The sequence below is a fragment of the Octodon degus genome, unplaced genomic scaffold (genome assembly GCF_000260255.1).
Source record: "Octodon degus isolate 3935 unplaced genomic scaffold, OctDeg1.0 scaffold00026, whole genome shotgun sequence".
Lineage (NCBI taxonomy): Eukaryota > Metazoa > Chordata > Mammalia > Rodentia > Octodontidae > Octodon > Octodon degus.
Window position 1 is genome coordinate 16,505,952 of NW_004524602.1, and position 15,305 is coordinate 16,521,256.

General features: G+C 50.9%; 1 protein-coding gene across 1 annotated transcript in view; it reads left to right on the forward strand.

Moving 5' to 3' along the window:
* The first annotated feature begins 266 nt into the window (after window positions 1-266).
* Window positions 267-15,305, forward strand: part of Myo1e (myosin IE) — a 171,974-nt gene continuing 156,935 nt past the window's right edge. The window contains exon 1 of the mRNA XM_023712658.1: window positions 267-574. Coding sequence (XP_023568426.1) covers window positions 572-574 — 3 coding nt within the window. The 5' untranslated portion in view covers window positions 267-571. The remainder of the gene's footprint in view (window positions 575-15,305) is intronic.

Here is a 15,305-nt window from a genome sequence, read left to right on the forward strand (position 1 = left end):
AAATAAATAAATAAATAAATAAATAAATAAATAAATAAGGAGGTTGCAGGCAAACCCCATGACTAGGTCGGGGACTTGGTGGTCTCTGCCCGGGGGGCGGTGTCCTGCAGCGGGGCTCGCGGACTACAAATCCCAGCGGGCGCTGCGCCCTGCCGCACCGCGCAGTGGGCGGTGACGCCGCGGCCCGCGCGCTGATTGGCCAGGCGCACGCCGACTTCTCCATTTATGGCCAGGTCTCCGGGCCGGGCCGAGCGCAGCCGAGCGGCCGAGCTCACTGAGGGCAGCGCGGCGGGGACCTGGGCGCAGCGCGGAGTTGGGCGCCCGACGCGAGGCCGAGCGCACGGGTGCGGATCTGCGCCGAGCCGGGGCGTCGCCCTCGCAGAGCGCCGATCCCCGCGCGTGGGGTCCTCCTGGGTTCCCATTGGCTCCTGGGAGCGCTTGGGCGTCGGGAGCCGCTTTTGGCGACTGGAACCAACTTTTGAAGTTTGCCCCGGAGACTGAGGTCCAGCCCCGGCTCGCTCGCTCGCTCGCTCGCAGGCGGCCGGGCCGGCCGGGCGGAGGCGCGGTCACCATGGTGAGTCTGGCCGGGCCGGGGGAGCAAGGCGCGGGGCTCCCCGCTGGTGTGGTCGAGGTCGGGGGAAGGATCGAGGGGCCGCGGGAAACTTTGCTGCACTCCCCGAAACTTTCTGCGGCGGCTGCCTGCTGGGGCGAGCTGGGGCGCATCGGTCCCCGGGGCGCAGGTGGGGCCGCACCTGGCGGGGCCCCGACGGCGCGTGCGGGCGCCGGGATGGGCACCTGGGCGCAGGACCCGGCCGCCGCCGCCTCCCAGCCGCCGGTGACTTTGTCGCGGTCCGAGACCGCAGCCGGCCGCACCCCCTCCCGCGCCAAGCTCGGCGCAGCCCGCGGGCTCCCGGTGGCGTCGTTTCCTTCCACAAAAGCGCCGCGGACTCTGCTTCCCGGAGCTTGGCTCCCGTCGGGAGCGCTGGAGGGAAAGTTCTACAGGGTTTCTAGTTTCCAGCCTTGTTTGTTTACCACGACTACTCCCGCCCAGGTGGGCGGACGCGTCCCCTTCTGGGCCGCTGGCATTTAAGGACCGAAAGACACCCATGAGAACCCCTAACCCGCCGGCCCAGTCTGCCAGACCCAGCAGAGGCCAGGCAACCCACGTCCCAGCCCGCCCGGATGCAGCCCAGGACCCGGCGCTGTGTACTTATGTAAAAGCATGTTTGAAAACAAACAAAACCTTTAAAAGACATTCTTGATCAAAGCGTTTACTTTTTATGAAGTCCAAAATTATGTCACCTTTGCCCCTGCTAAGAGAATGCTTCATCTATAAATAAACTTCCTTCTCCAATGTTAAGGGTTAAGACATCAGCCTACCTCACGTTATTTTTTGAACCCCACAGAGCACCATTTACATTGAGAGTGCTTCTGAGTGGGGGCTTCACGGGGCACCTGCCCACCCACCCTAGTGTAGGTAACACGATGGTCCTAGCTCGTTAGAATTGCTGTTTTCTGCGGTTCAGCGTTTGGAAGGAAGGAGGAAAGGAAGAGATGTGTGTATCAAGATTTAAGGAATCTTACCAAGTGTAGCTACTTGAGTGTTACCGTGAGCAAATGAACTTTCCCTTCTTAAACTGCCCAACTCTTGCTGGGCAGCTTAAAAAGTAACCGAGGATGACTGTTTCTGGAGACCTGCCAACTCCGCGGTCGATTCACCCGCACCCCTCCCCAGTTAGGGTTTGGTTGAATGCTTGCGGAGAGGTCCTATCCTAGGCCTTCCAGAACTGACTTCCCGCAGGACAGGTGTGACTTACCTGTCCACAGGCTTCCTGCCATCAGGACAGATGGAGATGTTTTGGGCACCGGGAGACTATCTGCCATCAGACACGGTTCCCCAGGCCACAGTTTCCTGGTGGAAGAGTTGAAACATCTGGCTGTCCTGAACTAGGACCTGTGCCACTGATAGATCTCTCAGATCCTCAGTAATTTGGCCAAAATGAAATGAATCATTTCTTCCCCGACTTGAAAAATTCTATTCATTAGATATGTTCAGTTGCCTTACAAGGGAGCAAATGCCTTACATAATTAGAAACGCCTGTTATGATATTCAATGCTTATATAATAGTCCATTCAGCCAAGTGAAGCCTCCCTTGGAGTCCCACACCTGTCTGGGCCTGCCCAGGTGTGTATTCCTCAGTTTCTCAGAGCTGGAAGGGAAGGGACAGCAAGGTTCCGTCCTGGGTGTGTCCAACAAACAGCAGGAGCAGAGGTCCTTAGGCTGTAGCAGGGACACCTATGCAGTGGACGTGTGTGTGCGCGCGCACTCTTTCAGGAAGGCTCTCCACTTGTACCCATGGTCCTCTCTGGACTTAGTTGTGACTCATGCACAGGGTTGTCCTCTGACTCATGAACACAGTATACAGTAGTTCACTTCATATTATTCTCCCAAAAACCCGCCTTGGAACACTTGCTCATCCTGGGAAAACTAGAACATGAACAGGTGATAGTTGACTCTTGTTCCTTAGTAGGCTTAAAGATTTTTTTTTTGGGGGGGGGTGGAATCAGGGATTGAACTCAGACCCTTGTGCTTGCCAGGCAAGCACTTGTTCTACTGAGCCATCTTCCCGGCCCTGTAGATTTTTTTCTTTTTTTTTAATTTTAAATCTCTGTATGTTTTCACAATTTGGTGAATGTTTAGGAGGGTGCAGAAGGCCTGGACTTTAACTGATACCAGTACACACTGAGTTTCCTTTGTAAAATCTGGCTTTTCTCATCATCTGCAAAGGAAGGTCCACTTTCGTGGCCATGGCCAGTTTAGATTGTCAGTGGACAGAAACTTATCTGTAGGTCTGCTGTGTGCTCTGTTCCCGGAAACTGTGATTCATAAGATAACTGTGAGTTAAGTATGCAGAAATATTTGAGTAAATCAGAATTGGTCATTACCTCAGAAAATGTGTGAGATCGGTTCCCTTTTCCTTACTTGAGTATTTCTTGTGAGTAGATGGCAGATATTATGCATGGGAAGAGATGGATAAATGTAGAAGTCTGGTGGATCACTGATCCCAGGTAGGGAGGCTCTTGAGGGCGGAGGCTACAGCATATTTTGAAAGTCCAGAACCCATTAAAAGAAGGACTGTCAGGAAGAGAACCTAGTTCATTTCCACTCATTAGTTTATCAGCTTGCTGGAGGTTGCCTGGCAAACAAAAGAAGCCACAGAGCCAACCTGAGGAGTTGGATGAAGCACACATGTTTCGTTGATGACAAAGGTTACAAAAAGCTCTGGAGCCAAGGCTGTCACTCTGGGTCAGTGTGAGTGGACCACCCTCGGAGGCCAGGACCCAAGGGGGAGTGTTGGTCTGTAGAGAGAAGATGCAGAGTGCTGGCCCTGCGCAGTGGCTCCACTGACCACACTCCCAGACTGCGTGTTCTGCAACAGGAAAAGCCAAACGCATCTGTAGCGGGGCGGCTGCTCATAACCAGCACTGTGGTGGTCTGAGTGGCGTCTGATGGACCACGGAGCTCCTCCCGTTCCCTCAGCAGAATGCCCATCTCACCTTCAGCTGCATCCCCAGTGACTGCAGGGGCACTTACTGGAGCATCCACGCTTGTTACTGGGACTCCCTGGAAAGGGGGAACAGTCTGGTGCATCCGGTGCATTTTGAGGTAGGAAAGCAGGGAAAGTCTGCGCCCAGCTGCTGGTGCTCAGAACTGGCTACAGCCTGCGAAGCCAGCTCCCCATCCCTGGGCCTGCCTGCAGCATGAACAGCGGCAAGCGTTTTGTGACTGTGTGTGTACCCCGCCACGGCTTGCTCTGAGCGCAGGTGAGACTTCGTGAAAGGAAGCCGTTAAGTACTTTGCATTTCCTGATGAGGTGAGAACCAGGTATCGGGCTTGGTAGGAACTTGTGAAAGCCCCGTTGTGAGCTTCCACCAGGACACATATTCGGACACCTCTGTATGAGGGCAAGGGGTCCGGCTCCTGCAGAGGTTGAGGTGGGAGGCTCACTTGGAGCTTAGCAGCTCAAGGCCAGCCTGGGCAGCACAGTGAAACCTTATCTAAAAACCAAACCCAGACAAAACCAACAAAACTACAAATGAGGTGTGGCTCGAATGTGTAGAACTGTATATAGTCTTGATTTTTCAAGTTTGAGCATTCTATTTTTTTATAAAGATGTGATAATTTGTGTTTTTACCATTACGTGATGAAAAGTGTAAAATTTGTGTATTTGTGGCCATGGGGTTCAGACTCAGGACCTTGCTTATGCAAGGAAAGCGCCCCGCCATCCATCTCCATCCCAAGCCCCTAAGATTTTTATTTCTATCCTTGCTTGGGCTTGTTGTTTACAGAGCAAATAAGGGGTTAAAGGGTAAATGCCAAAGGTATTAAAAATAAACATCTCAGCCTTGCAAGCACATTCTGTAATAATGGTAAACAAATTGTGTTTTGAATTTCAAATTCAGAGTTTATTTTGGCAGAGGCAGAGGTTTTGGGGCATCTTAGGGGAGCATTCGTGTTTTTCTTTTAACATATTTATGGCAGCCACCCTTGAGAGAAAAATCTGAAAAGCCTTCCCTAAAGTAAGGGCCTTCCTGGTGACAAGCCGTAGGGCGCACCCTGTATCTGCCTTCCCTCCCGAGGCGCCACCCCGCGAACAGCGTCCCTGCCGTTGCTGAGAGCGTGCTTGGCATGGCTGGTGAGCCACCCAAGGAAATCCGTTTTCTTACTGCTTTCTGACCTACAGTGCTAGCCCTACCACCCGTCTTACTCACCAGACGGCACCAGCCTCTCTCGGCTGCTTCCAAAAATTACATTCTGCCTCGGAGGAGGAGAAAATAGCCTGATTGAAGAAGCGCAGTACTGTGGAGAGCAAGGTTCGGAACACGAAAAGGAGGCCTGCTTTCTGGCAGTGAAGTATAGGAAGGGCCGGCAGGGCCTGCGCTGTCCTGGGTGTAGTCTTAGAAGCACATTCGTAGTATTCTAGGCAGTTTGGTATCACTGCGACCAAGATCCGCCAGAAATAGCTCGAAGGCGGAAAGATTTATTCAGGCTCACAGTTAGTTTCCGGTGTCACTCCAGGGTTCCCACTCCCTTGGTTAGGCCCGTGGCAAAGCAGAGACACCATGGCAGAAGGGCATGGAGGGAGAATGCTACTCTCTGCCTGGCAGCCAGGAATCAGCACAGGACAGCTAGACAGGACGGGGCGGGGACCGCATGCAGGCCCCAGTTCCTCTCCATGGTCCGCTCTCTTCAGTTAAACCTTACTTCCTAAATTGCCTTATTGCCCAGTAATGCCATCAGATTACGATCTCATCTATGGATTAATCCACCGAGAGAGCTGTCATAATTCAGTCACCTTCCCAAAACACCCCCCCCCGAACTCAGGAGACTTTGGGGTACATTTTATCTGAACTATAAAATCAATTTACCATCATGTACTACGGTGTAGAAAGCAGAACATACACTGCCTTCTAGAAAGCCCAATGAAAGCTTCCGATTTTTTTTTTTTTTTCAAGTATTTGGTACAGGGTCTCCCTATGCAGCTCGGACTCATGGTGTTCCTCCTGTTTTCAGTCTTTACAGGTGTGCGCCGCCACAGCTGGTCCCAGTCGCCAGCTCAGCTCGCCTGGGGGCGGGGCCAGTGTGGCATGTGGTGCTGGGGATCGAACTCTGGTCCCTACACTTGTCTAAGCCGGTGTTTAGTCTGCTGAACTATCTCGCTGGCCCGAAAGCTTCTGAATTGTATTCTAAACCCTTTTGTCTGACTTCCTAAACAGGTCTAGTGGGGTTCAATGATTTCTGAAACCCACAGCTAGTTTGTGACTGAGCTGCTAACAGGGCACAGGTGTTCTGATCTCAGCCTAGTGGGGCTTTCCTCCCATCTGGGGAGGGTTTTGGGTGATTTCTTTAAGAGTGTAGACACGACCAAGGTAGTCTTGTGCCTGTGCGTGTGTGTTCTGGGGCCGTTCAAGAAGGCCTCTTAGAGATGGAGGTTGTAACTCATTTTTGATTCATTACTATATCAATATCAGCTTTAAAAGACTATAAAAAAGACTATAAGAAAAAAAAACTCAGAAGAATCCATCTATAGTATCATTATATTCCAACATAATAATTATTTTTATGCCTTTGGGTTTCATTCCAATGTACCCAAACACACGGTGCTTTTATGTAGTTAGAATTACGGGGCAAAGATATAATCTATGCTGTGTACTTTTCCACTTATTTTATGCACCCTTCTTGTTGGTAAGCATATTTATCATATTTGGTGGCAGAATAATAAGCCCATGTGGCCTGGTTGCCCAACCTGAGCCATAACCATACAGAGATGTTCAGGAGTGTTCAAAGCATTCCCCTTATGTGTGCCGCAACTGTGTGGTCAGTAGTGGGTTGCTCAGCCTCCTGTGGCTTCTGTGACATGGAGCTGTTTTGGGGTACCAAGTGGGAGAAGGATGGGCCAACGTGATGCACGCACCTCACGCTCCTAGGCCATGACCCAAAGCTGTGCAGTGGGTCTGAGGAGGCTCACCTAGTGCCGTAGCTACAGGCTGGCTGGCTGGAGAGGACCCTCTGCACTCTTTGCGTGTCTCAGCTGAGAGGTGCTTCAGGGATGTCAGGGCACTCAGTACAGTGCTGGGGTGGTGATAGGCAGAGCTCATGCCTGGTGAGGTGAGAAGATGGCATAGAGCTTAGTCCCTGGGGCCAAGTTTTCACTGGCACAGCAGGCTTTGCAGGATGCTGGTGGCTGCCAGTCATGCCTCTGGTTGGCACCAAGACCTCCTGCCTTTGACCTCCAGGTCTTATAGCCTTTGGTGTCACCGAGGCAGGGTCTCTGTGTGGCTTAAGCTGGTCTTGAACATGCCTTCCTCCTGCCTCAGGCTCCCAAGTGCCGGGCTCATAGGCCTGCACTGCCAGGGCTAGCCCAGGGGGTCTTGAAGGTGGTCTCTGCCAGCCGCCAAGGGCACCCAATGCAGAAGATGGGCAGATCCGCGTGGCCCTCACTCTGCGCCGTCTCTTGGCGAGCGCTGAAGTTTTTCCCCTCTGTGTACTCAGTTCTCACACCTCATGCGCAAGGGGGCCTTCAACTGGGCCAGGTATTGCAGGTCTTCGGGTAGCTTGCTTTGGGCAATCCTTGAGGGATTGTGTCAGACGCATAGAGTGTGCTGAAAACCTTCCACGGGGGCGTGTTTTTGCCCCCGTTCATCCTACAAGAAGAGCCAGAGGCTCCGTATTTTACCCACCTAAGTGAACTCGTCTTGCGGCACCCTGTACTTCCAGTGACGTCACCCTGCTGGTCTATTATCACCTGTACTTCTGGGCACGTCACTTCCTTTGCCATTCTTACTGGCTGTAGCCTACAAAGCTTGCCTTCTTTGGTTGCTGTATGAACCACTTGGACCTCGAAGAGCTCTGTATTTCCTCTGGAGTTGCGACCTTAGTAGTGTGAAATAAGAGCAGCGGGTTAGAATTTGCTCTAGGCTGGTGTTGTATATGGCCCCGAGAAGTCAGCAGCAGCTGGTTAGAATTTTATGACTCCACACAACTCCTGATTGTTCACACTTTCTATGCTGGACTCTTGGAAGCCGCTCATTGTGACCCCTTCACACGTGGGGGCCAGTAATTGTTAAAATATATTTTTTAAAATTCAAAGCAAATGTGCTGACATAATACTGATTCTAGGCAGTGTGTACCTGGATAGTTCCTTGTTATACTCTGTATCTGGAACATCTTTTCCCCACGAAGAAGAAAACATTATGAACACAGTTCATTTAATTTTAGGAGGCTCGAAAACCTCTGAAGTGCATTCAATAGATTCCCAAAGTTGTAGCAAATATGGTCTTAAGATGAATATTAGGGTGCTTGGTCAGTTTTGGCGCTATGTCAGGTTATCCTGAGCACAGTGGCATACAACGGAGTCAATAGTAAGCTCCATCGATTGCTGCGTAATAAGCTAGTGGGGGACAGATGCCAGGATGACCAGTGCGGTGCAGCATGTCTTCCTCATCTTTTCACGCTCTGTTGTGTCTGTTGGCTTTTTGTGTAGCAAATCATCCCAGGGTTGCGGCTTAAATAATACACATTCGTGATTTCTCCAGATTTTGTGCGTTGGCAGGCCAGTTCTCACGGAGGCTGGCTTGTCAGATGACTGTGGTCAGCTGGTGGCTTGCTGGGCATGCAGGTTCTAGGATGCCTCGCCCATGTGGTCTGCCATTAGCCTCCTTCAGCTGGGGCGATGTATGAGACTTGACCCTGTCTCTCTTGTCACACAGGCTGGTCTGGACTTGTTTACATAGCAGTGGTCACACCACTGGATTGCCAAGAACAGCAGAAGAGCACCAGCTTCAGCATGCAGGCGTTTTAAAGCCTTTTGCTTGCCTTGCACTTGCAGCCATCCCGTTGGCCAAAGCTGTCACAAAAGTCCGGAGTCCAAGAGGAAGAGGACCCCCAGGGACTCTGCCACAGCTCCCCTTTCTCTTCCGGCTTTCCCAAGCTGGGTGAATGCACCCAGGCAGGAGTAATCTGTGTGGCCGCCCCTCTTATCCCTGGCTGATCTTTTGAACTCCTGAGTAGGACGGAGAAGCCAGCATTATTTCTGACCCAACCACTGCTATTTTCCCAAGGCGTGAGGCAGTATAGCTGCTGTCCTTTTGTATGGATGACACTGAGCCTGACTATAAAATTGCTGTGTGTTATCGCTGCTGTTGTTGAAAAAAGGTAAAAGCAGTAGTTTAACAACAAAAAGAAAAATCATCTTGTGTGAAAGGGAGCTTTTTGAAAATAACAAACATTTTTCATGTAAGCCCAAACTTGAGAGCACTGAGCCCTGGCAAACCCATCGGAGTGGGCCATCCTGGGCTGGAGGGCAGAACTCAGGCCTCCTGAGGTGGCAGCCAGAGTTCTTCCTGCCCAGTTCTGCCTTTTTAGCCAGCACCAAGCTGCTCATATGGAGAAAGACATTCCTTACACAGCCCAAAATACATTTTTTCCTTGGTTGAGAGTCATGTCTTTTGGACTGTGATTCTCAAAATAACTCCACGTCAGTTCCGTACTCTGCAAGCCACAGACTGTCATTCGTGGGCTCCTCAACACGATGTGAATTACATTAATTCAGCTGTGTGCACTGGACCGAAATCCATTAACCTACAGATCTTTCACTTTGACTTTCTCTCTCAGCCTCTCTTACTCTATCTCTTAAAATCAGTTGAAAGAAAACTCATGTCCCCAGCAATCGACAGCTCTTGATCTATCTTTCCTCTGTTTTCATCTTCCTCTGGTTTATTTTGAGGCAGATCCTAGATTTCACAGCATTTCACCCATAAATGTTTCCATATTACATTGGCTTCTAACTAAAGCAAAACTTGGCAAGGGCTGCTCTTTGAACTAGAGGAAGGGGTGTGTCTCGGGGAGCCGAAGCTGTCGCTTCCCTTGGCCGTGACAGTGGCGCCTTTGTCTTACAGACTGATGTTGGAGAGACACCTTTACTGCCGAGTCTCATCCAGGGAGACTGTGGCAGTAGTACCTTGGCACTTACTGCGGTGGTGGGTAGGTGTGTAGGCTGTGCAGGGGCGTAGTTTCCCCACTGCACAATCTCGCTCTTCTCAGACACCACCTTTAGCTATGGCTGGTCAGTGGCTAGCAGCCTCTTCATGCCGTTAATTTGTATAATCCAATGGTAATGGCTGTAAAAAATAATATCTGTTTCTTTCAATGATCAGATGATGATATGGCAAATTAGAAGTATTCTGGCCGGGGAGATGGCTCAGTAGAATAAGCGCTTCCCTGGCAAGCGCAAGGGCCTGAGTTCAATCCCTGGTTCCACCAAAAAAAAAAAAAAAAAGTATTCTGAAACTAGCTGCTAAGGAAGGGGGTCTATGAAATTGTATTCATTGCCATGTGGCATTTTTTCTCTTAGAAAGAAGATCCCAAAGTGATCTGTGACCTCCCCAGTGGCCCAATAGGGCCCAGAGAATTGAAGTGGCCAGCTTTCAGTCTGGGGGCCTCGGCAGCCTCATCACAGAGCTGCCCCACAACACGTGTCTCGAGGTCCACAGTCCAGAATCCTGGTCCTAAGCTGGCTTTCACTAGACGGGGTTAAAAATAAGACATCAGAGTCTTATTAGACAGAGGGGAGCTTTAAAGTAGTATGTTAAAATACCTTTTTGTAAGATTTTTAGAGACACTAAACTGATAAGCTAAACTAGATGCAGCAGCACACATCTGTAATCCCAGCCACTTAGGAAACTGAGGCCCGAGATTCATAAGTTCAGTGTCAGCCTGGAGAAACAGTGAGACTGTGTCTCAAAAGAAAAAGGATTTTTGGTACAGGGTCTCACTACGCAGTTTGGACTCTTAGTGATCCTCCTGTTTTCAGCCTCTTCAGTGCGGGGATTACAGGCGCGCGCCACCATGCCCAGACTCGCTGGCCGCCCAGCGTGCCTGGGGGCGGGGCCCACGCAGCATGTGGTGCTGGGGAATCGAAGCCCATCCCTGCACTTGCCTAAGCAGGTGCTTGGTCCACTGAGCTCTCTCACCGGCTCTCAAAAGAAAAAAAGTGTAAAAGGAGTGGGGTAGAGTTTACTGCTTAGCCAGGGATTTCACCCCCCACAGCAGAAGGCAAAGGTAAGCTTTATTGACAGCCAATTGATTTTTCAGACTAGTAAGTGAAGTGTAAAAGTATTACACTGATCCTGTATTTTTTAAATTTAATTTTTATATGCAGCACTGGGGATTGAATTCGGGGGCCTTACATCTCCAAAGCAAGTGCTCTGCCATCTGAGCCACATCCCCAGCGCCCCTTTCTGAAAAAGCCAAATTGAAAGCTCATTATTTTCCTGATAAGGAGTCATTCATGTTGCAAAACTAATATTTACTAATTTTGGCACATAAGAAAGAGATCGCCAGGCTCTTGTTAGTGGAGTCTGGAGTGGAGTTTTGCACTGTGCTTCTCTTCCTTGTGACCAGAGGTAGGGTGCAGAAGGTGGCCTCTTCCTCCGTGGGCTCCCCCACCCCTATGCTTCTGGCTAGGTCCCTTCCTTCCTGCAAGGCCTCTTCCCTGTCTCCCTGAGGCCACTCTGCAGACCTTGGATGACTGAAAACACCGCCTACACCTGATCAGAAGTGAGGAAGCCAAAGGAAGTCCTTGGGAAGCTGGAGCTCTGCTTCTCCCTGTTCACTGGGCCCTGATGGCCAGCCCCAGTGAACGGAGCACGGTGGGGCAGGCATTGTTCGCCAGAGACAATGGGCCACTGTGTGTCTTTGTTTGGGGCCATGAATCAGAGTCTCCAGTGTCTTGCAGCCGGCGCATCTGAATGTCAGTTGGCAGAGGTGTATTTTATGGACTCCCAATATGAGATGTAGGGAATTGCAGGCTTTCGCCCACTGTGACGTCCTGGGGCTTCTACCTGTACGATGTGGCTTCCATCTGCCTTTGGTCGTTCTTGGGTGGATCACTTGCCACCTCCCTCGAAGGCTTGGACGTTCTCCACCTTCGCCATAAACCTGGCTAGCGCCAGTGCCCCTTGCTCTCCTGCCCATAGTCGGGTTGTCCTTTAGGCCTCAGGCACCTTGTGGTTCGACTCCGTGCTTGGTGTGCGTTTTGTCTTCCCGTCTGAGGTGGCATCGTTTGTGCTGTGAACTTGCTGTGTTGCTTTGTGAGTTTCTGCACAGAGCACACAGTAGTGCAGAACGCCTCAGTGGGGAGAGTGCTGTGTGCCTCTCGCTCGTCGAGGTGGGCGTTCTTTAAAGCTGCACCCTGTGCTTTTATCTTGAAGGACAAATGAGTGCAAAGCTGCTGACACTGTGAAACACTTCAGGCCCCCCCAGGAAAGCACTACTGTTGCTTCCTTGCCTGGTGGAATAAAAGAACAGGCGTGGACCGGCGCAGCGCCCGTGACCCAGGTGCCACCCTCGCCTTCAGTCAGAGAGGTGCTGGCCGAGGTGTGGGCTGGCTTCTCCCTTCCTTCCCTTCGGCTGTGGACAGAGGGAACCAGGAGGCGAGGCGGGGGGATGAACGTGCTGGCAGGCACCTGGAAGCCAGTCCCTGCCACTCAAGGCAGCAGAAGCAGCGTGCTGCTGGAATGCTTTTCTGTCCTCAGCAAGCAGCGAAAATGTTTTAAAATGTTTTGCTCACACACGTTTGTGAAGATTCTGGCCCTGGTAGGAATTGCTGAATCATTATGGTGGTCATCTAATATGGCCTGTAAAAGAAAAGCCCGTCTTCCCAGGACCACCTCCCCCTTCTTCTCCAGCTTAGCCCAAGACATAATTTACTTCCACCCGTGCCGCCACTTCAGGGAAGACCCCAGTCAGCCCCTCAGGTCTATCTAAACATCCCCTCAAGCCCTCCCCCCACAAAAGGCCATATAAGCCTCAGCCTCCCTGTGTTCCAATCAAGAGAGAATTCCTCCTCCTTCCCCACATTCTCCTGCGTGTCCTCAGAGAAAATCAAGCCCCTTGCCCTTCTTCCTTCTGCCTGTTTCTCTGCTGCGCTGATCGCCTGAAAACACCTATGAGTTTGCAGCAGGCAGCGATGGCATTCGCTGTGTAGGGTGGTGCAGGCACAGCACACCGGTAGTCCTTCGCCCTCCCCTTGCCTGCCTGCCCTCCTGTCCTCTGCACCGCCTTCGCATCAGAGAAGGAGCTAGCTCCCTACCTCTGTTATTATTTTTTTTCTCTAAGCAATAGTTAAGCTTGTGTGTCTGATTCAGTTTACTTAACCTTCGGTCCCAGAGCGCACCCATTTCCTTCAAGTTTATCCTTCCCTGTTGCAGAATCGCACTCCGTTGCGTATAAATGCCACGTTTTCTTCATCTGTTCAGCTGCTGGTGCACACACGGGCTGCTTCCAAGTTCCACCATTGGGAGTTATTCTGCTAGAAACACCGGCACGCGTGGGTCGCTGTGATGTGATGCCTCTTCCTCTGCTGGGAAGATGCCTAGGCAGGGACTAGCTGGGGGGACTGGAACTTCTGCTGGGAGCTGTCTGAGGATTGTCATGCTGATTGTGGAGTGGTCCTGTTACTGTGCGTGATGGGGCCCGGGACAAGTTCCCAGGTTCTTTCTTGTGTGTGGCAAAGAAGAGCGTGTGGCCCAGGACAATAAGGAAACAGTAGCAGAGATTATCAAAGTGATCCATCCATACACTTGGGGTAACCAGGCTCACGCCTTCGAAAGAAAAACGGGCATCAGGGGTGAGGCCTGCCCTGCTGCCTCTCTCTCACCAGGGCCTTCCCAAGCGGGAGTGACAGCATGGCTGACAGGGCCCCGAGTCCTCTAGTGGGATCTGTGAGGTGCAGTCTGTATGCATGACCCTTCAGTGAGGTCCAGCTACAGAAAAGCTCCTCTAGGCCGTGCCTGCAAGTCTGGTGCACTGGTTTGGAATTTTGGAATTTTCCAGGACAGGCTTAGGATGTTTGCTTTTCTTATCTCTGCCTCTGTGCAGTAAGCCTTAGGCCCTGGGTGGAGGGGGATTAGCCTTGGGGCATTGCTCACGTCTGGGTGAGTAGAGGGGAGTGACCGTACTCCTGACTGTACTGTCTACACTAGTTGTACCAATTCCTGGTCGCTGCAGCCTCACCAGCATCTGCTATTATTTGATTTCCTGACGATGGGCATTCTTTCCGGAGTAAGATGGACTCTCGGTGTTCCCCACTGTATTGCTCTGCTGCCCGGGGATGTCGAACATCTTTCAGGTATATATTGGCCAGGTGTGGGTCCTTCTGAGCTGTGTCCGCTCATTTCCCTTGTTTTGTTTTTTTTACATTTTTAACTGGTATTTCTGTTTTTAGGCGATCTAATACTTTTGGGTATTTTATATATTCTAGATATTAATCTTCCATCTGAAGACTAGCTGGCAAATTTTTTTCCCATTCTGTAGACTGCCTCTTCACCATGTTGATCTTTTTCTGTGCTCTTCAGGAGCTTTTCAATTTGCTGGGCTCCCGCTGCTTGGCTCCTGGCACTCAGTTCCTGTGCGTCTGGGTTCGTTCGGAAAGCTCCTTCCTTATCCCAGTGACTTCAAGGGTTTTTTTTTGTTTGTTTGTTTGTTTGGGTTTTTTTACCTGTTTTATCCTCCAACAGATAAAATGTTTCTGCTTTTACATTTAGATCTTTAATCCATTTTGTTTTTGCTTTTTCTTTTTGCATTATTCTGCTATAAACCTGGCATGGGGGGGGTCCATGTATTATGATGCTGTTACCTGAATACATAGTCCAGGCCTGGCCTCCAGTCGCAAGCCTCCTCCCTCGGCAGCAGCAAACGCGGGCTGTATTAGAGGTGTGCACCACCGCATTTGGCCTTCGGATGCATTTTGATTTTAGCTTAGTAGTGGTGAGAGGTGTGGGCGTGGCTTCAGTCTTCCACGTGGGGATGAGAAATTGTCTTTCCTCCTGTGTATGTTTTTGACCTGTGTGTCGAAGGTGAAATAGTTGAATGTGCGTGGGGTTGCTTTTGCATTTTCTGTTCAATTGATGCGTGTTCTTTTTCTAGTACCATGCAGTTTTTATTACCATTGTTTTGTAGTATAACATCAAATCCAGGATGGTGACCCTTTCACTTTGCTCTTGTTACCCAGGATTGCTCTTGCTATTCTGGGTCTCTCCTGGTGCAGAATGAACTGTAGGGTTGTTTTCAGCAATTCAGTGAAGAGTGCTGCTGAGAGTTTTATTGGGATTGCATTAAATCTGCATATCAGCTTTGGAAGGCTGGCCATTCTGGCTGTGTTGCTTCTGCCTGTCCAGGAACGGGGAAGTCTTTCCATTTCCTGGTGTTCTCTTCAATCTTGCTCAGAGCGCTGTGGTTTTTGTTGTAGAGGTCTTTCACTGCCCAGATCAGTATACTCCCTGAATGTTTAGTTTTTCTTTGTTGAAACTGTCAGCAGACTGGGTCTGAGGAGGCTCTGGGCACTGACCTGCATAATTCAGCTATTGTAAGTACGGTGTGTTTGGAGGTTCATGGGCTGTTGTCCCAGAAAGAGTTTTTGGGCTGCAACCACGAGAAGCACAGGAAAGGGTTATTGGGCAGAAGTCTTAGCACACGCTCAGTGCAGGTCGGGAGGAGGGGTGGCAGGAGAGCTGCCCTGGGAGCTGGAGACGTCTGTGAGGGCCGGTGTCTTTGGGAAGGCGACCTAGAAGGTGTGCTCCTCCGCCTGCCAGGACCCGGGGTGCAGGCCTGCTCAGGGGCCGAGCCACCTGCCCACCAGTGGTGCTGCTTCCATGAGTGGAGGAAGCACCATGACAGGTGGGAAGGACAGATCCACTTATAGGCCTATTGCGTCCCTAAGATCTTTAGGAATTTTTTTGAGTGA